Here is a 27,445-nt window from a genome sequence, read left to right as displayed (position 1 = left end):
ATCCTGTAAAACAATCGGCTGTTAACGATTGCATTGGCAACACGGATTCTGGACGTTCGATCGCTTCTTTTTCTTTTTTCGGATATCAGCTTCATTAGGTTGATTCTGGACTTGCACGCCGATCGGATATTATTAAAGTGGACTTTTAAAGAGAGGTGCCGATCGAGGATGACGCTAACGATCTTAACGGTTTTCTTGTTTGGCATAGCAGTACCGTTGACCGTGATTGGCTTTTTTGGTGGTTGGTGTTTCGAATTATAGGTGTGGAGTCTTGCACATTTGGTTGCTGAGATTTCAAAGCCCATTTGGCGACTGCATTTACGGCTGCCTGCAATTTTCGCCTGACCATCTTCGGCTGTACCCCCGTGGCTTTCGGCAAGATGTCGTCGGCGTAGACCAGTACGTATGCACCTTTCGGCAAGGATTGGAAGACACCATTCATTCCCACCAAAAAGAGCGTAACGGCGATAACCGATCCCAGTGGAACACTGTTTTCTTCGGAGATTTCTTTGGATGGATGGGGTTAGTTAGAAAGTTTTTCACGAAGCTGGCAAGATTCCCAGTAACATCCCAGTTCGACGTTTTGTCTTTCTACTGATTGCCCCTACACCCTAAGTAGTTAAAAGGAATTTCGAATCAATGATTTGGGGACCCGGTTTGCCGAACGAAACTATTTATTTGGAAAAGGTAGTACCTAACAGTAATTATTTTCTTTCAAGCAACCTGTAAAGTAATTTCTGCGTAATGACCGGTTACAATGTTTGAACTCTACCTGGAAAATTGAAAGATTGTTGGCATTAAAAATTCACGCTGTAGAATGGGACGACCAAACGGAAATATTTGTTGTTTCGGGTTCTAAAAACAGGTACACCTCTTCCAATCAATGTTATGATTTAGTGTTCTATTAGTTGATTTCAAATCGTATTCTCGGTTTGCGTAAAAGAAAAATGCTCACCAAACTAGCTGTTGTAATTGTTGTAGTAGTAGTCATATAAAAATATAACAATTCGCCAAAACGAAAAAAAAAAACTAACGTTTATTGATTGCACTGGCAAAAGAATGTGAGATGGTTGTTCTTTGTCTCCAAGAAGACGCTGTGGATACGGTTGCCACACAGCACTTTGCCAGTGAAAAAAAAGAAGTGTAACCGAAAAGGAATAAAAAATAATCTGCTGAAGAAACTCAAGGATACAGAACTGATGGTTTCGCGATTCAATAGAATAGGAATTTAAAATTTTCGAAGAACTCGACTCATTCATCGCAGGAACATCTCCCAAACCTGTTCAGCTAACGGTGCTCCCTTCCGACAGGGATTAGGAACTCGCATTTCCGGTGCACATACAGTGAATCACGCTGAGAACCACGGTTGCATTCGATCCTCTACTATTCCATAGCAGGAAATGAGTTCTAACTGCTTGCTGCCGATGCTGCTGCTGTTGCTGTTGATGGTTCCAGGGAAATTGTCCCAGTGAGTGGCTGCTGCTTGTTGCATGAGAGTCGTTCTTCGTTTTCCAGATTCCTCCTCGCCTTTTCTTCCGATCCGACAAGACGACGATGACGACGACGAATGTGGCGAGGGGCCTAACATCAGGATACTCGCCAGGGAGGTTTCCTACCCCCTCCTAATGCCGTGTTCCGTAATAGGTCTCACCTCTTACCTTGCTGCGTGTTTTTATTCATTACTCGGTATAACTGCGAATTGGTGACTTGGCGTAGACGTAGATTTTGCTGTTGGCTGTTTCTGCTGCTCTTGTTGCGTTCTTCAGATTTCCCTGTGCGGACAATACGCCATTCTGGTTCAACTGATCCTTTATCAATACGGCTGCGAAAACTGATTTGGCGGCAGGTCAAATGCCAAACGCTCCACAGCAGATTGGCTAGGTCCAAAGTTGGAGTCTTGCGACAAAAGTCCATCGACTTGGGACTGATATTCGGCCATGTAATCCTGCGAAAAGTCCGGTTGTTGCGAGAGACTAAATCCAGGCTGCGACATATTTTGGGACATGCCTTGAGTTAGCGAACCAGTGCCAATTGCTCCAGAAGTGTTAATCTGACTGGACGGTGGTCCAATTGGGCGTGGTTTAGGTTTGCTTCCGATGACACCCGGTTTAATACGACGAGCTTGTTTGGCAGCCTGAACTGCTTGCTGCTGCTGGAAATAGCGTGGTTGAACATTTGGCATGTTCATGAACATTCCAACAGGTATCGGCATATTGTTCATGGCCGCTTGGACACGATCCGGTGAGATGTAACTGATGGGATCATGAGTTCTTGAAAACATGTCTAGAGGTTGATTTCTGGGTCCATTCATCATGCTACCAATTGGACCTGGATTACCAAAGGAACTACCGGAAAATGCTGAACAATGACCTCGTTCAAAGTAGCCAGTATCCTTGGCGTCGTACATGGTGTTGTTCATAAAATGCGATCCGGGATTCAAAGTATTGACAATCTTTTTCGGTTTCGTAAACTGGATCATCGATTCCTTAAGATTATTCAAGGATCCTTCGACCAACACTTTTTTGTCTTTATAGAAATTTAGTAAATGGTTCCATAATTGCTGCTTCGATAGAACCTTCGGATTGCCGACAATGATTATTCCATACTTGGCACGAGTCAAAGCTACATTGAGACGTCTTGGATCGTTCAAGAAACCTATTCCTTGATGTTCATTGGAACGAACGCATGACATAATGATGATGTCCTTTTCTCGGCCTTGAAACGCGTCAACGCTAGCAATTTCAATCTCCTGATACAGCTTAGAATGCAGCGATCCTTGATACTGCATGTACTGTACTAAGTAGGCTCGCTGGCCCTCGTACGGTGTTATGATACCGATCTGATCTGGTTTCACTCCAGCCTTCAAAAAGCGAGTCGTTATTTTTTCTACGTTCGATGCTTCTGTACGATTCAGGTAAGATGTTCCTGAACCTGCGATTTCTTCTTGCCCTTGTGTTACCAGGAAAAACATCGGCGTGTCCGGTGAGGGCCATGGGAAATCTACCTTCAGCTTACGTTCCTCGGCACAAACTCCATTCTGCAAACTTCCTTCGTAGAAAAAGTTGGAAGGGAACTGTGACAACTCCGGATGCATACGGTATTGTACTTCCAAACGGAATGGACGAATTCCCAGTACGACCAACCGTTCAAACAAACTCTGCGATAATCCAGCCTTGGCCGCCTTCTTGCACATTACAACAGGGCCAAGCTGACAGTGATCTCCGACCAAAATCAACTGCTTGGCGCCAAGAACGACCGGGACCATGCATTCAGGTTCAGTAGACTGCATCGATTCATCAATGAGAATGGAACTGAACTTGATACGCTGCAAACGAGGATCGCCAGCTCCAACACAGGTACAACAGATAACGTCTGCGGCCTCGAGAAGTTCGCGCTCAGCTTGCTTCTTCAATGAACGATAGCGTTTCTCATCAGACGAACTCAATTCACCTGTCTCATCCTTTAGTTGTTGCAGCTTCTTCAAATCACTGTTCTGTTCCATATTACGAATCTGGTTATGCAGTGCCAGGAAACTAACAGGCGATTCAATAGCTTCACGGGACTTGGCACAAACTCGGACGACTTTCAAGCTTGTGCGATGGATCTTCTCCGTCAATTGATCCACGGCAGTGTTACTTGGAGCGCACACCAAAACAGGACCACCATTCAAGCGAACCAATTGATACACGATGGTCGCTGAAGTGACCGTCTTTCCAGTACCGGGAGGTCCTTGAATTAAGCTTAGGGGACGTTGAAGAGCATGTTTTACTGCGTACACTTGCGAGCGATTCAAATCCGGTAAATTCGGAGCGCTGAAATGCTTCGGAAGATTATTGATCCGAAACGTAACGTCATCCGATCCATCTGCTCTACCATGGCCAAGCAGTCTCGAATAGATGTAGTTCGAAACACTGTTATCGTCAACGGCGAATTTGCGCAATGCCATTTGCATTCGGTCAAATGATGTACCCTTCCAAATGAAATCCACTGCAAAGTTTGATGTACACTCGATCGGAGCCTGGTGGTTATGCTTCAGTTCCAATCCAACATCTTCACCATAATTGTCCGGCACCTTGATGACGTGTCCAACGCAACTCCACGGCTTATGTAACTCTCCGGTGTATCTCAAACGCAACTCATCTCCATGCATCAGCTTCATATCGCCATCATTTTTAGCAAGTGTGAAGTAAGCAATCGTCTTCCGGTTCAATCCCGTATCCCAACGAATCTCGATGTTTTCCTGCGTTTGGCTTTCCTTCAACCGCTTGTCATAGTCCGCTTCCAGCTTCACCAACGGTCCAAAAATGTTCTGATATTGGTACCCGTCAACGTAGCGGAACAGAACCTGAGCCGGTTCCTTGTCGATTCCCGGCTTTTCCAAATCTTGGAATGTCGCATCTACATTCTCCTTCCACAGTTCTTCCAGTTTGTTAATCTGGGCAGCCGACACCTGCCTAGCACGCAGTTGCTCCTGCTCGGTAGGAACCTTCACCAACCAAAACAGGAAGCATCGATCGGCAATCAAGGGCTTCCATTGCTCCTGATCCCAGTTCATATCTTTGATGGAATTTTGAGCAGCACAGGGTTGTCTGAAACAAGACATTTTAAATTGAATTAAAAAAAATATATTCGTCAAATTGTCGTCCACGTTACTCACCTGCACAGCAGCACTACAACCGAATCCGCCTTGGCCGGAATGAATCCCAGCACAAACACATTCCTAACGCCGCAGGAGTAACACTCGAGCACCGTTTCTCCAAGCGGACCATCGCCATGCAGCGTCACTTCACGATGCTTAGCCCTCACCAGGTGGTTCACGATATGCGATCCCGAGGTGCTGCCACGTCCATTGCAGAACCACTTCTTGCAGATGTTGCACATGACGACCGTGCTCGGCTCGTGAATACCGCAGTAGCGACAAGCATGCGGTGGCAACTCTTGACTTTGGGCCACCGGGTCATCTTCGTCCTCCTCGAACTGCAGCTCACCGATAGCCGATGTTATTCCGGCGACCTTCACCTTATCCGAACCGCCTAGACGACGGCCAAACCCGTTAAGCTGTGAACGAAAGGTGAATAAAAGTACATTTTTGATTAGTAATAATCAATTCTGAGTTTCATCAATTGGCTAGAACAGCGGTTTCAATATCGTGCTCCACGATAGTTTTGAAGATTTGAACCAACGCGTTGCAACGCCCTAAAATATTTCAACTTTTTGCTTAAAAATATGCTTTTAATTATACCAGCAGAGCAAACGATCGCGCTGAAAATTTGGTTACTTGCTACCAATCGATCGAGTTCTCATTTAAAACCACTGTTTTGTACTTAAGCTTTGCACTTTTAAAAATTTAAAGTTAGTTTTGATTCATCTTCTTCTTATGATGTATTCGACGTTATGATGGTTGTAGATGATGATAATTTAATAGAATACAGTTTCAGTATATCTTCCAATGATTTTTCAGCTGCACTAATAGGACGACATGATTTATTTAAAAAAAAAACACACCAAGGTAAATCTTACAACAGATTTCTTCACCGTGTAAAACAATCTTTATATTTTTTTCTCTGAAAGATATTGATGAGAAAAGCAAATTGTGAAAGTGTCATCGTGATTGAAGCATGTTCCAATCTTCTGGAGCTTTTAAACTATTCGTATAACGAGCTTGTTAACCTCTGATTCGATTTTGAATTCTCAGAGCCAAAGGAACGAACGACTGTTTTGCGCTGCTTTCTTCAGAAATTCAACTTGCCTTTGCCCAAAAGGAACAGATGAATTCAGTGTTTTTGGATATTAAGGGTGCTTTTGACTCAGTTTGTGTTGATGTCCTTTCAGACAAACTCCACGCAAGTGGCTTTTCATCAATTTTCAACATTTTTTTGTACAATTTGTTGTCCGAGAAGCATATGAGTTTTACTCATGGCAACTTGTCAGTTTCACGAATCAGCTACATGGGTCTCCCCCAGGGATCATGTCTGAGTCCCCTTCTTTATAATTTTTATGTGAGAGACATTGATGACTGTCTCATGGAAAATTGCTCGTTAAGACAGCTTGCAGACGACTGTGTTGTTTCTGTCACAGAACCAACAGCAGCCGAACTACAAGGATCCTTACAAGATACTCTGGACAATTTGTCTACTAGGGCCATAAAGCTGGGTATCGAATTCTCTGCGGAGCAAACTGAGATGGTTGTCTTTTCAAAGAAACACAAACCTGCCAAGTTTCCGCTTACACTCATGGGTAAAACAATCACTCATAGCATGTCTTCTAAATATCTCGGGGTCTGGTTCGACGCCAAATGCACCTGGGGGAAACACATTGTGTATCTGACACAGATATGCCAAAAACGAATCAACTTCATGCGAACTATAACCGGAACATGGTGGGGAGCCCATCTGGAAGATATGATCAAGCTGTACCAAACAACCATCTTGTCGGTAGCTTTTGCTTTCAATCCGCGGCGAAAACACATATACTAAAGATACAGCGGATTCAGTACCGCTGTCTTCGCATCGCGCTAGGCTGCATGAACTCGACTCACACAATGAGTTTAGAGGTACTTGCAGGAGTACAGCCCCTGACAGATCGTTTCGCGGAGTTAACACTCAGGTTCCTCATCCGTTGTGAGGTTCTCAATCCATTGGTTATTGAAAACTATGAAAAGCTGCTTGAACATAACCCTCAAACTCGTTTCATGATTGTGTACTAGGGTCAATAGGGGCAGTATGGTCCACCTAAGCAAAAGTTCTTGAAAAGCATAGAAACATAATACAATTTAATGGATCCATAAGCTTAATTTGTAGTTTGAAGTATCTCTTTTTATATCACATTTGTATTTTGGTAAAAAGATTACTTAGAATTTTTTTGGGAACCTTTTTGAAAAACACTATTTTGAGTGTGACTCTACACTATACGGGGCGAAATGGTCCCCCCTACGGGGCAATATGAGCCACCATACTAAATATTATTATTTTAATTGGAAAACCGTTTGCAAGGCTTAATTTAGAAAAAGACAATAATGTATGATAGAGTTTAATACAAAAACTGGATTGAAGTCTGATTTGAATCATGAAATGGTATGTTTTGCTGACAGTTCAATAAATCATGGTTCTAAGAGCTTCAGTTTTCAAACATAGTCGTTCAAACAAGTTTAACAAGTTAAAAATTCTAGTTTTAATTGAAATCACGCGCGATAACAATATTGCAATAAAACTGCTAAAATGACATGCCATTTTTGGTTATCTATTTTTGTGATAAGATAGTTTTGACCGGCTATGACCATATTGCCCCGTTCCTAGATGTTTCATATAAATTATGTTTTATTGAAAATTTATTTTAGAATCTGTACAATTTCGTGCACATAATGCCTATAAATAATGGAAGAACGAACTGCTGTGAAAAAAATTGAAGTCAATAAACAAAACTTTATGCAAAGCTTATTTTTACATTCAAAATCTTATAAGATTTTCGTAGTAGCATCAACGTTTCAGATTTTTATCGATATATGAAGTTCAAAATCAGATTTTTGCGTAGTTTTCACGGTGGTGACTAATTGAAGCATACTTTATAAGGTCCTAAGGTTATCAAGATCAAAATCTGTGTTTGAAGCTCAAATGAAAGGTGGCCCATTTTACCCCGTATGACCATACTGCCCCGCCTTCCCCTACTGGTACATGACGCTGGAGGTTAGCCTATCTTTGGTTAACACCAATCGTGATAACTTCCTAGACTTCGACTGTTCCTCTGTAGTATTTGATTTGTCCATGAAGCAAGATATTCATGGTATACCAGATCACTTTCGTTGAAAGTTTATCCCTCCCATGTTTGCAAGTAAATTCGGACATGTCAGCGAGAACCGACAGTTCTTCACTGATGGGTCAAAAATGGATGATATCACTGGTTTCGGTGTTTACAACGTTTCTCATAGCGCCTCCTTCATGCTTCAAAAGCCATGTTCTGTATATGTTGCTGAGCTAGCAGCTATACGTTACACCTTAGAGTACATCAGTTCTCTCCCACCCGAGCACTTCTTCATTTTTTCCGACAGTCTAAGCTCTCTGGAGGCTGTTCGGTCAATGAAGCCGGTGAAGCACTCAGCGTACTTCCTGAATAGAATACGCCAAGCATGGAGTGCTTTGTTAAATCGCTCTTACACTATTACCCTAGCTTGGGTCCCTTCCCATTGCTCTATTCCGGGCAATGAGAAAGCGGACTCTCTGGCTAAGGTAGGCGCTAAAGAAGGCGATGTTTACGAGCGTCAAATCGCCTTCGATGATTTTTTTTGCATTGGCCCGTAGGGAAACCTTGATCAGCTGGCAACAGAAATGGAGAGACGGAGAAATGGGTAGATGGTTGCATTCCATATTTCCACAGGTGTCGAAAAAACCATGGTTTAAGGGGTTGGGCATGAGCCGTGATTTCATTCGTGTCATGTGGCGGCTTATGTCCAATCACTATTCGTTAAGCGCGCATACCCACCGTATTGGGCTCTCAGAAAGCAATCTCTGTGTTTGCGGCGTGGCTTACCAGGATATCGAACATGTTGTGTGGGGATGCGGTGAGCATCGTGGCATCAGATCTGAGCTGACTGAAACTCTCCGGATCCGAGGAAAACAGCAGAAACCTGTCAGGGAAGTGTTGGCGGGCCTTGATTTAGAATATATGAATTTAATCTATCTGTTTTTGAAGCGTATCAATATCCGAGTTTGATTGTGTTCGTTCCCTGTCTCTCTTTTTCCCCTTCAAATTGTCCTCTTCTCGTCGTGTCTCCCACAAACCGTTTCTGTTTAGTTTCATTACAGATCTGGACAACCTGTCCCTTCAAGCTTCATCAGCTTAGTAGTCTAAGTAGCTTAAGAAATTCCGAAAAATCCTTTCCTTCCCTGTTACAAATGTATTCACTAACCTTAAAACTTCCGCAAACTAACATAGTTTTTAAAATAAGTTCAAATTTCAAAATGTAAATAATCCCTCCCCTTGGTTATGCGACCTTGCCGCGATGGGAGGGCATAATCCATTAGCCCATATGATGGAAACCAAAGGCGTAACCTGAAGCGACTCTCCAGTGTAAAAATCTGGATGAGGTCACCGATGCAGCGGAGGTCTCGGCTGCCCTCAAAGAGCAGTGTGACATCGACGTAGCCAGTAAGGCCATCCACCTTAGAAAGGGCCCGCAGGGCACCCAGGTGGCGGCGATCAGGCTGCCGGTCGCAGAGGCCAACAAAGCGAAGAACTTGGGCATACTCAAGGTAGGCTGGTCTGTTTGCCGGCTGAGCATACAACAGCCTCCTGAAGTTTGCTTCAAGTGTTTCGGGAAGGGCCATAAGTCGTGGAATTGCAATGGTCCCGACAGAAGTAAGATGTGCAGAAAATGCGGCGCGGAAGGCCATAGGGCAAGCGATTGTAAGCAAATCGCTAAGTGCCTAATATGTGTCGACAGAGCAGACAACGGACACTTAACGGGCGGACCCAAATGTCCGGGCACAAGCGGAGTATCAAAGCAGCCAAAACGGAAGTAACACAGTTAAATTTAAACCACTGTGATGCAGCCCAGCAGCTGCTTTGGCAGTCAGTCTCGGAAACCAAGACTGACGTGGTGTTATTATCGGACCCATACCGCATACCAGCCAACAACGGGAACTGGGTGGCGGATAGGTCTCAACAGCTGGCAGCTATAGGGACGACAGGACGATACCCAATCCAAGAAGTAGTCTCTAGCTCAAATGACGGTTTTGCGATAGCAAAAATCAACGGCGTGTTCTATTGCAGTTGTTACGCGCCCCCAAGGTGGTCGATTGAGGAATTTTCCCACATGGTTGACAGGATGATGGCCGAACTAGCTAATCGGCAGCCAGTAGTGATAGCTGGCGACTTTAATGCATGGGCAGTGGAGTGGGGTAGCCGCTGCACCAATCAAAGAGGCCAGCTATTGTTGGAATCCCTGGCCGCATTAAATGTAGAGTTGGCAAATGTGGGTACAGTGAGTACCTTCCGCAGAAATGGTGCAGAATCGATCATCGACGTGACGTTTTGTAGTCCTAACCTTTTAGGTACCATGAACTGGCGCGTTGATGACGGTTATACTCATAGCGATCATCAATCGATTCGCTATAGTATAATACCAGGCGGGCAGAAGGCAGCGCGATGTAACTCGACCCAAGCCCGAGGATGGAAAACAGCGCGCTTCGACGTCGAAGTATTCACTGAAGCCCTGAGGCGCGAACGAAACACTCTGGACCTAAACGGTGAAGAGCTAGTTGCTATGATATCACGAGCGTGTGATGCTTCCATGCCGAGAAAAGCCCCTCCTAGAGAGAACAGGCCGCCAGTGTATTGGTGGTGCGAATCAATTGCAAATCTTCGAGCAATCTGCCTTCGGGCTAGACGAAGAATGCAACGCGCATGCACAGAAGCACAAAGAGAGGAACGCGGTGCAGCATTCAGAGAGGCAAAGTTGGCTCTCAAAAAGGAAATCAAGAGTCGAAAACGGGCATGCTTTGAAAGTCTATGCGAGAGTGCCAATTCTAGTGCATGGGGTGACGCCTACAGAGTGGTAATGGCTAAGACCAAAGGAGCCATAGCGCCCCAAGAGAAATCGCCCGAGTTGCTGCGATCGATAATCGATGTACTCTTCCCGCACCATCCCATAAGCCCATGGCCCCCAGCGCCGTATGCGGCAGATGAAGGAGAAGAAGTGGCGAGAGTGACGAACGAAGAGCTGGCAGAAGTCGTGAAATCATTCGCGTCAAACAAGGCACCGGGACCCGATGGTATCCCGAATGTTGCCTTAAAAGCGGCAGTGAACACGGATCCGGACATGTTCAGAACCACGATGCAACGCTGCATTGATCAAGGAATCTTCCCGGATGTATGGAAGCGACAGAAATTGGTGCTACTACCAAAGGCGGGGAAACCACCAGGTGACCCGTCGGCGTATAGACCTATCTGTCTACTAGATACGACGGGCAAGTTATTGGAGAGGTTGATTCTCAACAGACTAGTACCGTATACGGAGAGTGCGGACGGCCTGTCCAACAACCAGTTTGGATTCAGAAAAGGTAAATCTACTCTGGACGCCATCCAGTCGGTCGTTCAAACAGCTGAGGTGGCAATCGAGCATAAAAGGAGCGGCATCCGTTACTGCGCGGTTGTCACTCTGGATGTGAAGAATGCGTTCAACAGCGCAAGCTGGGAAGCAATAGCACACGCGCTTCACCGCCTCAAGGTACCGGTGCAGTTGTGTAAGCTTCTAGAAAGCTATTTTGATGGTAGGATTCTACTGTATGACACAGAGGAGGGGCAGAAAAGCGTTCGAATTACCGCGGGAGTACCTCAAGGTTCAATCCTGGGCCCGCTGTTATGGAATGCGATGTACGATGACGTACTGAGGCTGCCCCTTCCGACGGGTGTTAAGATTGTTGGCTTCGCCGACGATATCACCCTAGTGGTCTATGGTGAATCGATGGAGGAAGTAGAGTTGACAGCAGCGCACTCTATTTCCCTGGTTGAGGAATGGATAAAGTCTAGGAAACTAGGACTGGCCCGTCACAAGACTGAGGTGGTGGTGGTCAACAACCGCAAGTCCGAGCAACGGGCGCTTATCTCGGTAGGTGATTGCACCATAGAGTCCAAGCGATCCCTTAGGCATCTTGGGGTAATGATCGATGACAAGCTGAGCTTCGCTAGCCACGTTGAATATGCCTGTAAGAGGGCATCTACGGCTATAGCGGCGCTTTCGAGGATGATGTCTAACAGCTCTGCTGTAATTGCCAGCAAACGCAAGCTGCTGGCAAGCGTGGCGCTATCCATACTAAGGTATGGAGGACCAATCTGGTCAAAAGCGCTTAGAACGAACAGAAACCTAAAGCGGTTGGAAAGCACGTACAGGATAATGTGCTTAAGAGTAGCAAGTGCATACCGGACGGTATCTAAAGAGGCCGTGTGCATCATAGCCGGGATGACGCCCATCGGACTCATCATCAAGGAAGATGTTCAATGCTTCAACCAAAGGGGTACCAGAGGAGTCCGCGACACGTGTAAAGAGGAAACGCTCAGAAGCTGGCAGCAGGAATGGGATAACTCCACTAAGGGTAGATGGACCCATCGACTAATACCAAATGTGTCAGATTGGTATGGTAGAAGCCATGGGGAAGTGAACTTCCACCTGACGCAGTTTCTGTCAGGACATGGTTGCTATAGACAGTACCTGCATAGGTTCGGGCACTCAGAATCTCCTGCGTGCCCCAATTGTGCTGGTGTAGAGGAAACAGCGGAGCATGTCGTGTTCGATTGCCCCCGTTTCATTGTTGTGAGAGGTCGCATGCTCACTACATGCGGAGGGGACACGTCCCCCGACAATATTATAGAGAGAATGTGTGCGGATGCCGAGTGCTGGAATGCAGTAACTACGGCTGTCACTCACATTATGTTAGAATTGCAGCGTCTATGGCGCGCCGACCAAGAGTTGGCTGCAGAGGATTAGCCCTGCCGAGGCTAGTCCCTTGTAACATTGTTTAAGTCGGCTAGGAGAAGCAGTTTGCCTAGGCTACTTCTGCTACACGTGTTGTGCTATATGCACTGGTCCCTTCCCGAAGAAATACCGTAAGGTGGTTCCGGGGAGATGAGGGTCTGAGTCCAAGGGTCATGTCGATGCACTGTTCACCACTTGAGCAATTCTAAATGAATTGCTCATGCACAGTGCATAGGCTGGTTTTAGCGGGTCGTCGTTGGTGCGTCATCCCCGCATTCCCTGAGTTATCTTCTCAGGGGATCTGTTTGCAGATTTCCCCCTTGTAAAAAAACAAAAAAAAAGGCGTAACCTGTAGTGGTGGTATCACATTTTGGCACTTTTTGCTTAAAGCCGCGTCATAATTCATATGGCATAGACGCAATAATATCTCGGATGTGATCCAACGGACATTCTGCGTCATTGATAGAATTGATGCCCATTTCAAATAATTAATCTATTCGAAGTGGACATTAATACTATTGGTGACGTTCAGTTTGTCTTTTGCTAACCAGAATGATCCGTAGCCACTCTTACTATTAGCTAGTTCGATACATCGTTATCATATACGACGTAGGGAATACATAGAAACTCTTAGGAAAATGACTAGTAGATTCACTGAGTAGAAATAAGTGGCGACAATCTTATTTTAATATGGTTTTTACATTGCCATAATAAGAAATACCTCTTTTGTAACAGCGGTATAAATAATCTAATTCCAGCTTCATTTTCGCAAAATTTACAAGTAGAAAGTAGGCGTTGTGAAGCATTGCATTTGCCACCGAAAAGTGAATCATGTAGGAGACTGTAATAGAAGCCTAAGGTAACTTTACTCTTCAATATTCACTATAAAATGACTATGGAAAGTAAGACGCTGAGATCGATCATTAGGGTACACTTGCTTGTTTCGAAAAATTGTTGAACAGACAAGGAAAGCGACTTTTTTCTTTAAGGATATATGAACGTAATGATCAATAAACACTTTTAACAACAAAAAATAAAATTAACTAGAACTACTACTAAACAGCCTAATTTTGTTAAAACTTGACGACAATTGACATTTAAGACTCTAATCTTACGTAAAAGACAGGAGTAATCAGAATAGCACTTGAATGACAAATTATTCAAAACCATTTCGACTAGACAGTATTAGTAATGACACTACTACACAACTATTTCAAACAAATTCTGATGGAGCTGCTGATTTTCTCAATGCTTCCTTTTCTCAGAAGCAAGGGAATATGGGCACTTTTCAAAAACTACCACGTCACAATACTAATAAAAAAAAACAGTGTTCATGTGGGCGCCATTGCCTAGTCCGTCTGAGTATTGGTCCTGGTAGAGGGGAAACTTGGCAAAAGCCAGACCGAGGGTTCAGCCTTGACAAGTTAAGCTGTCAGGCAGCTCCAACTGAATACCATACAAAAAAAAAAAAAAAAAAAATCAAAATGTAAATAATGTAAAAAAAAGAAAAGATTTCGGATCTGTTATGCCCTAAGGCGCCTGAGCCTGCCAAATAAACGAGATAAGTAAAAAAAAACTATGGAACTTTCATGTACCTCTGATATTTTTACGAATATTTGCAAAACACCCAAATATAGTTTCATTTATATATGTGTGTTTTAAGATATTAAACAGCTTTGTAAAAGACATGAAAAATGTTCAAAATCTCGTAGAAGAGTTATGGAATTTTGAACAAAATTTGCTTAAATTTGTGTGAGAAAACTTGTTTGAAATCATTCTTGTCCATAACCTTTTACTAAGAATGTTAACATTGTTTATGTATTCTACAAAGATCTTAATTCTCAAAGATATCGTAAAACGCGTGTTTTTGTTGAACATCACAACTGTCTATCTCTCAAAGTAAAGAAGTTATCGCTCGATTCTGATTTCTTAAGACTTATTTGTTTGATAGTAAAAACGCACGAAAAGTCTTTTATAGATAAAAGATTTTTCATAATAGAAAAATCTTGGAATAAAAAATATGATTTTCAGGAGTCATTCGCACACAACGACATATATTTCAAAAAGTATAAGAGATAGTAAATCAAGCGTGTGCTAGCATAAGGGCGTAAGTAACATGATCATTTTCTTTTCATCGATCCTCTCGTCTGTAAATAAAGGTGACAAGATGCAAGTTTGTTAGCTTTTTTCACCTCAGGACGCAAGAAGGCATTGCAAGATGGCAACTTGCATCTTGTCACCTTTATTCAGGATCGATGAAGAGAAATCGATCATACGACTTACGCCCTTATTCTATCACACGCTTGAAATGTTCTCTTCCGCAAAGTTGTTTCGACAACTTTGTCGAAGACACAATATGTTCATTTTAATGTTATGAAAAAAAGGTCACTACTAGCAGCGCTCCAAGTACAAACTCCAGTTAGGTTCCTTAAAAACCATACGTCCACTACCCATCTTTCTGAGGATGAATCAGTTGAATCTCCATAGTATGAAACGTTAGTCAGCCCGCAAACACCAATGGAAACGTCTTCTGCACATCTAGCGGTCCGCTCCACCTCTACCAATGCGAGCCCCCACCTGAAAGCTTACCCGCCCGGATCTAAGGGTCCCTTTCTGTTTTTTTTTCCGGCCCAAAGGTAAACCGTTAAACAAATTGCAAATCTATAAAAAAAAATGGCAAAGTCGTTTGGGGGCATCGAGTCTGTAGATGCACTCCACCGTAACAAGCTCCGAACCACTGTCAGTGATCGTGAACAAGCCAATAAATTTGCTTCCTACGAGCTCCTATCGATGGAGTACAGAGTATACATACCACATCGAGAAATTGAGATTGCAGGGGTTGTCACCGAACCGTATTTGAGTTGCGCTGACATCAAAGCTGGAGGGTTTAAAAACCGTGCTGTTCCCTTAGTCACTATCCTTGATGTCAGACATGGCACAAAACAGCCCTTAAATTCGTTTTGGGTCACATTCTCTGGATCAGCGTTTTCGGACTACTTGGTGATCGGCAAACTTCGGTTACCCGTTCACCTCTATAAACCTACGGTCATGCACTGTGATAAGTGCCAACAGATTGGTAATACCACACCTTTCTGTTGTAACAAACCTGACCACGATGCGCTGAATGTGGTGAGCAACATGTTGGGGGTGTGCCTGCAGTACAGAACAAGTGTATATGCTATGGTCAAGCTCCACATGAACTCACCACAAGTCCTAGGTATATAGAGGGGGAGAAACATCAAATTCGATCCCTACAGCAGCGGTCGAAGCGTTCTTACGCAGAAATGCTAAAGAAGATCGCCCCAGCTGTTGCTCCGGCAGCCCATTCAATAGCTAGCAAGAATATTTTCACCTCCCTAGCTGACGATGAGCAAAGTTCTGACTATGAGGAGGGTGCAGAGTATACTATTGTGCAAACATGATCAAAGAGAAAGTGAGCTGTTGCTCGGTAGCTTAGACAACGTCAGCAAAATTCTCAAAACACACGGCAGGAACTCAGACCCTTCCTGAAAAAGTCAATGTCAAGAAGTTGTCACCACTCCGCAGAGGGCGCATGAGACTTGGAGACAAAAAAATTAGTAAAATAGAAAGGTAACGAGCATTGGTCCCCCGACCCTAACACTTGACCCTTAGCAGCAATCTGGTTCGATCAAAAGCGGACCCACAACGCTAACTTAAGCGAGCCATCCCAAACCAATAAAGAAATTACAGCTTTACATATAAAAAATGGAATGATCAATTAGGGTGTACTTACATTTATTGATGAGCTTATCCTAAAGTTGCGCTTAGCCTAATGTTCTGTTGAGTGTGGTGGGTGTGTTGAAGTGTATCCCACGGCGGAATTCTGTCCGGACAGTCGGGGGGAAGACTACCAGCGCCATGCCGGCCAGCCCCGCTGCTTTGCACGCCATTAGCGTATTACCATCACGACATCACCACTCGATTCAGAATCACCACCATGCTTGGATTAAAGAAAGGCCTATGAAGGCGTTCAACTTCACATTAGTATTGCACTAACAATCAATTTCGGAATCATGCTTTATAACCCCGTTAGTTTCTTACCGATCACATTGAAATCCTCTACTCCCGCCTATGCATCGAAATAGCAGTTTTAGCCATCATGATAATCATGCTACGTTCTGGGGGAAACAATTAAACACTTCTCGCGGAACATTACTAAAGGACCTATCTAACATTGAGAGGCTCTCTTTGTTTACTTTCTCTTTCATTAATAACTGAGTCACACTAACCTCTACTGTTGCGCTTTTTGTATGAAACGCTAGTCAAGGAAAGTGACTTTCGATCTATAGTGATAAACTTCCCAAAATCTTTAGTATTCCACTGTTATAATCGAAAGAGAACGAGAGAGGAGAGAATCTCTCATTTGTACATAGGTCCTTTAGTAATGTTCCGCGAGACTTGTTCAAAGGGGGTATACAAATTTGCACCACACAACTCACAATCGATCAGACCAATAAATTAACTGGGAGACACTGGGAATCTGACTGCACTTCTTTATCTGGCACACAAATGGTCTGCTTGGTGTTCAACCGATAACTGATGGCTTTGAGCAACCTGTGCAATGGTTTTATTGGTATCGATTGTATGCGCTAAGAAGTGATGGGTGAGTTTAGGTACTCAAACACTATCGGCCTGATGGTCAACGGGAGATCATTATCGATCCTATCAGAGAATGAGTGTCTGCTGTTAGGGTTTCTGATACCGGTGGATTTTTTTATGGTGGTGATGATAATGATGTGGATCAAAACTATTGGGGTGATTATTGGGTGGTATCAATTGGGTGATGTCGGATGAAAATTAATCTGATAGCAAAGCAGCCTGCGCCCAGCGGAGCATACATTCGAGGCATGCGGCGCAATTGATCGACAATTGGCAACGATCAATCTGATGAGTTGTTCTGTTGTTGGTGTTGTGAGAGTGTGATGATTCGACATGGTAAATCTTTAACCAAAACTCTTGTGTTGGTTGGTGAGGCTTTGAGCACCATCAGTGGCTCAATACACGAGTAGTGATCACCCGCTATAGCCACCAAGCTAAAGGAGCAGGTTACAAAGTGTTGAAACTACCATTAAAGAGAATCATCGAGATGTCAGTTCGATTTCCAGTTTTTCGCCCGGAAAGCCATCAAGCAAATATTCCATCGGCATGTCAGGAACGCGTCGAAGCATCCGACAAACTAACGCTTTCTGGGATTGTGGAAATCATTTTCAATATATTGGAAGTTTCTTCCGCAACAAGAAACCACTTCTGAACCGTCTGTTTACACAATGGCCCATTAATCCTACAGTAGAATTGTAGAAGCATTCTTAAAAATATTGATGCATTTGAATTTTTAGTTCACTGCACGCGTTGTGACATATTTGCCTTTAGTGAAACATGGCTCATTTCTGATAAAGACATTTCTTTCCACGATTTAAATATTATTCGTCAGGATCGAGGGGACGGTTATGGAAGGGTGTTATTGGGGATCCGAAAACCCCACTCCTATTATAGTCACCTTCCCTCCGATGGGTCTACCCCGTTTGGCATAATGCCATATGGCATAATGCTGTTTGGCATACAGTCGTTTGGTATAATAGCTGTTTGGCATAATGCCATTTGGCATAACGGTCGTTTGGCATAATCGCTATTTGGCATAATAGCCGTTTGGCATAATTGTAAATAGCATTGGTTTTGATAAACTGCTCGTGATCGCACATTCTGCTGTCAGTTATTATTAGGACATACATAAAATCTTCATTTTTAAAAGGAAACCAACATATAATGAAGCTCTATTATAATTGCATCATACATGACTTCCGGGGCCATTATGTACGAGATATTATAGCGCATTTTTTTAACAAATTGTGTCCAACGCCTGAGTTATGTCATGTTATTTGAAAAAAGAAGGAACATAATGTTTTATGACGCATCTTATGGTCCTGGATATTACTATACCATTGCAGAATTTTCTTTTTCAAATTATGCCAAACGACCATTATGCCAAACGACTATTATGCCAAACAACTGTTATGCCAAACGACTATTATGCCAAACGGCTTTATGCCAAACGACTGTATGCCAAACGGCATTATGCCAAATGGCATTATGCCATACGGGGTAGACCCCCTCCGATGACTGGCACCGAAGTAGTCGCATTACAATTCACGATATGAGGCAAAAGCTTTAGCATAGCAAGTGTTTACCTGCCGTCGAGCGCCAGGGTATCTCGCAGTGATCTTGCCGTTATCTGCTGTGCTAGGTCAGCTCCACGGTTAGTCGTTGGCGATTTTAATTCGCACGGTACAGCCTGGGGGTCAATGTATGACGATAACCGTTCGTCCTTGATATACGACTTGTGCGACGACTTCAACTTGACAATTTTAAACACTGGGGAAGCAACACGAATAAAACCTCCAGCTCCATCAAGCATGGAAAGACCTCTCGAATTCGCTGTCTTTGGATTGCACGTGGAAAGTGATTCAGGATCCCCATGGTAGTGATTACCTATCAAAATTTCAATTACCAATAATTCGTGTCAGGCCCGCCAAATCGACGTCGCATATGACCTCACTAAACACATTTGGGTTTATTCTACGAGTGGCGTGAGGTGACAATTTTCGACTCGAGTGAAGTGACTCTCCATTTGATTTACATTGCCCAATTGATTGGGGAAAATATGCCGAGGCGATCTCCGATGGCGCGCAGTCGGTCGATGTTCTTCCTCCGTTGGAAGACTATCAGTTTCTATCCGAGTTAACCCGTATAGGCCTGAGTGAAAGCAAAAATTCTAAAACCCTCACCGCTTAGCGAATTCTTAATGGATTCAAATGATTTTTTGTCAGTATACTGGCACACATATCTAGTTTCTAGCAGTGGACAGAGGAACTCGGAAATATTCTTGTGGCCGGAGTTATTCCGGTGGATCACTGGGTCAGGTCGGGTAAGAAGGGTACTGTGCGTGTGTGCCCCTGAAGGTAGGCAAATTTCAAGTCACGGATAATTTCCGAAATCGGCTATAATGTGGCCACTACATGACGGAATTTTAAGAAAATTGCTTCAGTGTAAACCTTTTGAGAAACGATTGAATTGGAAAACTATGAGTTTTACATTAGATTAGTCATACAAATGACCATTTTCGGGTCCCGGGACGCCTCAAACTTATGATAAAGTGGCCAATTTGTATCTGAACATCTGTGCCAAGCTTATGGGAACTCATTTTAGTGCACAGTTATGTTTGATTTCTACTTTTCGAGAGTTGAAACGGTTTAGTATCCAACGAATCTACAGCTGGTTCTTCCGGGCATTACGTCCGAAGGGCCACATCAGGTATATTTTAAACGGTGCAAAACTCTTAATTTATAATGTTGAATATCAGATCTTAATGATTTATGCAAATTAAAATGATTGTCATTGCAAATAAATGAAGGTTGTTTGGCATGTCCCAAAAAATAGCCCTTGACCCAGTGACCCACCGGAATAACTCCGGCCACAGGAATATTTCTGAGTTCCTCTGGCCACTTCCAGAAACTAGATATGTGGGCCAGTGAACTGACAAAAAATCATTTGAATCCGTTAAGAATTCGCTGAGCGGTGAGGTTTTCAGTATTTTTGCTTTCACTCAGGCCTATACGGGTTAATCATTAGCAGTGCTCTTCAAGCACAGCGTCGACCAATACCGAGATCGAAAGTTCGGCGCCGGTCACCCACCCCGTGGTGGAATGAGGAGTGCACCGCAGTGTACCGGGAAAAATCCGCCGCGTTTAAAGAATATCAGAAACGCGGCTCGCGGGAAAACTACGAGTGCTATACCTCTCTTGAACGCAAGTTCGGTAGCCTCGTCAAGGCAAAGAAATTTCGTGAACGGGCTCTCGAGGGAAACTTCGATGACAACATTATGGACCGCCGGAAGAAGAATGCGCAACGCATCGGTAAATGAAGACACAGAGCACTCTTCTCGGTGGATCTTCCAATTCGTCAAGAAAATGTGTCCTGATTCCGTTCCCGTGCACGAGACGGTTCGCGTTATTTTACCAGAGAGAAGAGAATTTGATAAACCCTATTCGATGCTTGAGTTCTCACTTGCTTACAGGATCACACAGGATCAGGGGCGGAGGGGCGGATGATCTGCTAAGACCACTGCAAGACGCTCTAGACAATTTGTCTACTTGGGCCTTAAAGCTGGGTATTAAACCTGTTCATTTTTGAAAAAAAAAATCTGGAAAACTCCCGGTCAAGCAGTATTCTGAATTCTCATACTAACAACAACGTCTGGTCAAATTTTCAGATCATTTGATATTACGGTACCGTAAAACGGGGCGAATAGAAAAAGTGGGGCGAATAGAAACAAAGCGACCTTTAGTTAAAAATGCGACTATTATGCAATGATAAACTTTAGAAACCTACTGAAATATATTTTTTTCATTAGTTCAATAACAACAAAGTATCGCTAAACTATTTTCAAATTAAAAATTTTGCTACATTTCTCATTAAAAATTTCAGAAGAAAATATTGAAATCTCAATCATTTTTGATAGCATGAAACATCCGCCATTTTGGCTGATTTCAAAAATGATCTAAAATTGAACTTGGTTTCAAAAATTTTAATTTTTTTCTTCACTAAGTAAATACATGTTGATATTTCTTCAAGATGCAGTTAAAAATGTGTTTGTTTTCCCATTTAAATAAAAAAAGTATTGATATTTACTGAACATTGTTTCTATTCGCCCCATTGCGGGGTGAATAGAAACATACAACATTTTCATAAATCTTTGTACGATATAATTTTTATTTTTTAACAGCGATTGGGGTCTTAGCAAAGGAAGACGCGACCCATATTTAAGACTAATAAAATTGGATTTTATCCACACGGTTTAAGTTGTACACATTCAAACATGTCGGAAAGTGTTTCTATTCGCCCCATTTTACGGTATGGTTCAAGTTCAAAATGTGTTTTTGGGCTTATTTCAAGTTTTGAAAAATCATAACTAGCATGTGGAAAATCAAAACCACTAGCTATGACCACTATTTGAACACTAATTCCATTCCGTTTAAGTTTGTCGAACACACTTATAAGATTAAATTGAGTTTTAACGTTCAACGCTCAGTCATCGCAATCATCGTCATCATCGAAACTTCAAAAGCAGTTTTTCTGTTCAAAACTGAAAATTATTCGATGAAAATGAGTTCACTGTGTTTCGGTTGGAGAATAGAATACAGTGAACACATTTTATTATAAATTTTGATTTTGAACGAAAAAACTGCTTTTGAAAATTCCGAAATCATTGACGGATCCTGCCTCCTTAACATTGTTTGATCCAGATTTGTCCTCCACAGTACTTAGAAATCACAGTTTTATCAATATATATAATATAGAAAACACAGATTGACATTATTTTTCAGGCCCTAGTCAACGGGAATCAAACATAATAAATTTATAAATTCATTGACCATCAACAGGTTACATGTTGCTCAAGGCAATAAATTACAATTAGGGTCAATAGGGGCAGTATGGTCCACCTAAGCAAAAGATCTTGAAAAGCATAGAAAAACAATACAATTTAATCGATCCATAAGCTTAATTTGTAGTTTGAAGCATCTCCTTTCATACCACAGTTGTATTTTGGTAAAAAGATTACTTAGAATTTTTTTGGGAACATTTTTGAAAAACACTATTTTGTGTGTGACTCTACACTATACGGGGCGAAATGGTCCCCCCTACGGGGCAATATGGGCCACCATACTAAATCTTATTATTTTAATTGGAAAACCATTTGCAAGGCTTAATTTAGAAGAAGACAATAATGTATGATAGAGTTTAGTACAAAAACTGGGTTGAAGTCTGATTTGAATCATGAAATAATATGTTTTGCTGACAGTTCAATAAATCATGGTTCTAAGAGCTTCAGTTTTCAAACATAGTCGTTCAAATAAGTTTAACCAGTTAAAAATTCTAGTTTTAATTGCAATCACGTGCGATAACAATATTGCAATTAAACTGCTAAAATGACATGCCATTTTTGGTTACCGTAAAATGGGGTGTTAAGGGATGAAAAATAATTTCAGCTCGAATTTCAAGCAACTTCTTGTATGTCAATAATTAAAAAAAGAACAGCCCTACCATTCTCTCGTCGTGTATATCAAAAGTCAAATACATTTATGAGGATCTTATGACAGATTTCTGAGATAATCATGAAAATATGTGATTTTTGATGGAAATGCAAAATGGGGTGTTAAGGAATTTGAGTTTCGTAAATAAAACCCTATTTTGCCAACAACAAAACATAATCTTTTTGGCCAATAACTTTGATGCTTTCATTCAATTTCAACTTTAATCAGATTATACTTCAATATTACAGTCGACTCTCTTTAGACATCTCTATGTTCTAAATCTCGATATCTCTCCCTATGTCGATATCTCCATATCTCGATGTGTTTCTGTTGATTTTTTGTTCCCAATTTTCTCACCATATGTCGATTTTGAACATTATCAAAATACCCTAGACCAGATTTACGTGATTCATACCATTTGGGAAACTCGAAATGAAGTTTGTTTGTTTATTATTTTCCTAGTAACGGAATGATTTTCAATCTAGTGTTCATTAAATTAATGTTCTTTGTCTCGATCTCTACCTATCTCGATGGTCCCTTCGATCTCGAGATGTGGAGAGGTGACTGTATTAAACTTAGAACTTCTGCAAACGCAAACCGTTTAATTTTAAGTGCTAAATTTTTCATAGTTATTGATCCTTTTGGGAGCTATCAATACATCGTAAAATTGTCTTGAAATAATTGTTATACTTATATGCAACATGATCTTACGTTTACGGATTCTACAAGCTATCCAGAGCACCTTCGTTAATAAGCTATCATATAAGGATAATTACAACAAACTTGTAGCTTTAATAAGGAGAATAGCCAATTTGCCCTGTAAATAAGGCACTACACTAAACAACGTATTTACATGCAACACCCAGTGGCATGGTCGAAAACATACTGAAGAAAAGTGTTCCAGTATGAAGCAGAAATCTAACGCACACTCTAAAGCATAATGCGCTCAGTATTCGACGAGGCCGCGAAGTTTCTCAAAAAGAGCTCAGGAATGACAAAATTTTTATTATTGTTTTCCACTTCATAGGATTACTACTAAAAGTATTAATGGCTTCAAAACCATTTCCAAATAAAAAAATCATTTCAACATTCCTAACATTATTCTAGTGTGATCGAACAGGTTTTGAAAATAGTATCAAGAAAATCCCACGTTGTCCCTACCAGTTTTACCGATTTTCGAGATTAGACATTTTTGGTGACATTCAGTAACAAATAAAATAGATCCCTTAACATTTACAATGTAGTTTTACTTCACGAAACAAGCCAAATGTATATTGGAGTATCTTACGACATAAATTGAATGAGTTTAGTAACTTGGAAAAAGTAGAAAAGATAACCCCTTAACACCCCTCTTATTTTCAAAAAGAGACTTCTTCCATAAAAATGATCAAAAATCGAAATCTAGATGAAATTTTCCAAAGCTTTTGTCGGCGTTATGATCTCAATTAAATATACTAACCTTCTAAGTTACTCACATATTTTTCTCAATATTGAAACATAGTTTTGTAGTTAAATGTATACAGCCTATAAAATTTTAACAAAAATGTTTTGGAACGTTTTCAATATCTAGACTCTACAATACTTTATTTTAAAAGACATCCCCTATCACATAATGCAGCTCACAATCCTCCGAACCAATGAAGCATTTCAGATGACTGAAATATCGACTTTCGACATTTTAGTGACTTGTCAAACTTGATGGAGAAGTTCAATCCCTTAAAACCCCACGAGTCCTTAACACCCCATTTTACGGTATCTATTTTTGTGATAAGATAGCTTTGACCGGCTATGACCATATTGCCCCGTTCCTAGATGTTTCATATAAATTATATTTTATTGAAAATTTATTTTAGAATCTATACAATTTTGTGCACATAATGCCTATGAATAATGGAAGAACGAACTGCTGTGAAAAAAATTGAAGTCAATAAACAAAACTTTATGCAAAGCTTATTTTTACATCCAAAATCTTATAAGATTTTCGTAGTAGCATCAACATTTCAGATTTTTATCGATATATGAAGTTCCAAATCAGTTTTTTGCCTAGTTTTCACGGTGGTGACTAATTGAAGCATACTTTATAAGGTCCTAAGGTTATTGAGATCAAAATCTGTGTTTTAAGCTCAAATAAAAGGTGGCCCATTTTACCCCGTATGACCATACTGCCCCGCCTTCCCCTAATGCCCAAAGATCGAACACCGCATCGCTAAAAATGCTATTAAAAACCTCAATCGGCGGAGCAGTTTTTTCCAAAGTTGCTGATAAATCTAAGCAAAAGATTAATAATTTCTAATGTCTGCTACGTTTGCTGGCATGAAATTTCACTCAAACGGGTATTTATGATTCGATGTGATGCAAAACCAATCATTTTTTGCTGAGATGTTCATGTGAGGTTTTGAACAGCATGCGCATAATTGGTATAAACACTAAGTGAAATAAGAAAAAAAACTTAGCAATCACAGAAAAAGAAGACCGTCTTCGCGAGTCTCGTCTCAGGTTAAATCGTGCATGACACATGTACCGACGAATGAATGAATTGAACAAGTTAGCATTGCTTTTTCTTTCCGAGTGATGATTGTTTTGATCGCATTTCATTGACCATTTAGAACGATTTGAAAACAATCTTCATCATCAACTGAGAAAAGGCCTAACGTGTTAACGTGTTCATTTTTTTTTGTATTCTTTGAAGCTCACGGTGGTGCCCTTGGCTCACCCACAGTGGATTTACAAATGTGCTTAATAATTACCCATTTTTTACAATTTATTTCATAAGATACATTGTAACTTTGAACGGGATTGACTTTAAGACTTTAATTATAGTGCCGTCCATAAACTTTAAAATCCTTGTTTAGTATACGTCGCAGAATTGGCGGCTATACACTATGCATTAGAGCGGATAGCATCTCTTCCCTCTGATCGATATTTCATTTTTACGGATAGCCTCAGTTCCATTGAGGCTATACGTTCAATGAGGCCGGTAAAGTACTCTTCGTATTTAATTTGCGAAATACGATCTTCATTGGGTGCTTTATCGAATCACATTGGTATGGGTCCCTTCACAGTTCGATAGCGGGTTGAGTTGAGAAAGCTGACTCACTCGTCAAGGTGGGCGCTATGAAAAAGGATATTTATGACCGTCAAATAGCTTTCAATGAATTTTTCGCAATTGCTCGTCAGCAAACCCTGCTTAGTTGGCAACAAAAATGGGACTATGGTGACTTGGAGAGGTGATTGCAATCCATTCTCTCTCGGGTATCCAAGAAGCCGTGGTTTAAAGGGTTAGACATGAGTCGAGTCGGATTTCGAATATATGACGCTTATTTACAAATTCTTGACGCAAGTTGATGTCATTGTTTGATTTCCCAATTTCGCTGTTTTTATTGTCCACGTTTGGTTTGGTTTCGTTTGTCCACCTTGTCCCCTCGGAATATGTTTGTTTGTACCGTTACAGGTTGTCGTCATGTCCACTCTACGGTTGACCTGCAGCAACAACGATACTCACTACTACGCTGAACGTCAACGTGGAAACTAATATAAATTATTAAGAAGCAATTATGAATTTGTTGAAAAATCAATTAAATTCGGCTCCATTATGCCTAATGGCGGATTGAGCCTGTTAAATAAACGTTTAAGTAAAAACAACCACATTGAGATTATACATGGGCCTCATAATGTAGTAGCAATGATATTACTATCAGGTTTGCTTTCTGGCAATTCATCCAATATCCGATATGAGCTGTACACAATTTCAGGCTCGAATAGTATTGTTGAACCCTAGGATTTTTTTTTGAATTTTAGTTTCTTCCCATATTGACTACAACCGGAAAAGTTGCAAATGTATTGTCCATAACGTTCGCTTCGATATCAATAATGCTTTTCCAAATGTGCAAATATTTGGCTCGCCATCGTGCACTGATAAGCAATAACAATAAGGTATTTGATTAAACTACTTATCTATATGATTAGATGTTGTAAATAAGCTACGTAAACTAACTTTTGGACATTTCAATTTTTCCTTTCTCCGCACGGACTATTATCCATATAAAATATATAAAAAAATGTTTATAGCTAAACTGCCCATACTCGCATAACAGTCCCATTTATATATGAAATCCCATAGAATATGAGACTGTTATGCGAGTGTTAGTAAAATATTGTTAAATAATCCCTTCAACCAAAAATGCACATGGTTCACGGACAATCATAAGCAAACAGTCGTATACACAAAACTAGTGATACATATAATCTGCCTTAACATCTTTCGAACCTCTCATTCAAAAGGAACTAATAATAACAGTGAATCATACCTGGCTTCCTGCTCCGGCACCCAAATGGTCGAACTGCGAGGCCAACGTTTGGCTCTGCGATGGAATGGTGAAATCGCGAAAGTCATAATCCGTCCCCTGGGTGTCCGCTCCGATCAGGTCGTTTTCCTCGGTGTCCAGGAACGTCAGCGTTTGGGAATTGACCACCCCATCGTACGTGTCCACACTCATCGCCCTCGAATAATGGTTTGGTTTATATTGCGCTCTAATCGTAAGCCGTCTTCTTCACCTTGATTTTTTTTTGCTTCTTTTGTTCACTTTTTTTTCGAAGTACCTTCAGCTCACGTCAGTTCTGGCCCTGGAAGAAAACGAAAAATCTTCCATTAAATTCAAGTAAATCACGTTGATTTTACTTCCACAAGCTACAATGGCACAAATAGCAAGCAATGGACATATTTGTTGGCCAAAACTTACCAAAAAATGGGTATTTTTCACGAAAAATGAGCTCTCTATTTTTTTCGCAGCAGCACATTTGAAAGGAAAAACGCGATGATGTTTCTTTTGTCAGTCGTCACGTCTGCGGGGTTGTCATCTCTCTCTTTTCC

At 41.6% G+C, this 27,445-nt stretch overlaps 1 protein-coding gene across 1 annotated transcript; it reads right to left on the bottom strand.

Annotated features, from left to right (window-relative positions):
- Positions 1-656: 656 nt before the first annotated feature.
- Positions 657-27,445, bottom strand: LOC5575411 (regulator of nonsense transcripts 1 homolog). Its single transcript, XM_001661881.2, has 4 exons — positions 27,315-27,445; positions 26,883-27,198; positions 4,658-5,058; positions 657-4,589 (listed from the first exon to the last, which is right to left on the bottom strand). Exons 2-4 carry the CDS (start codon positions 27,069-27,071, stop codon positions 1,814-1,816), a joined length of 3,366 nt encoding a protein of 1,121 aa, XP_001661931.2. The 5' UTR covers positions 27,072-27,198; positions 27,315-27,445; the 3' UTR covers positions 657-1,813.

The sequence above is a fragment of the Aedes aegypti genome, chromosome 3 (assembly GCF_002204515.2).
Source record: "Aedes aegypti strain LVP_AGWG chromosome 3, AaegL5.0 Primary Assembly, whole genome shotgun sequence".
NCBI classification, from domain to species: Eukaryota; Metazoa; Arthropoda; class Insecta; order Diptera; family Culicidae; genus Aedes; species Aedes aegypti.
Note: the sequence above shows the minus strand (reverse complement) of the source record. Positions and strands in the feature narration are given on the sequence as shown.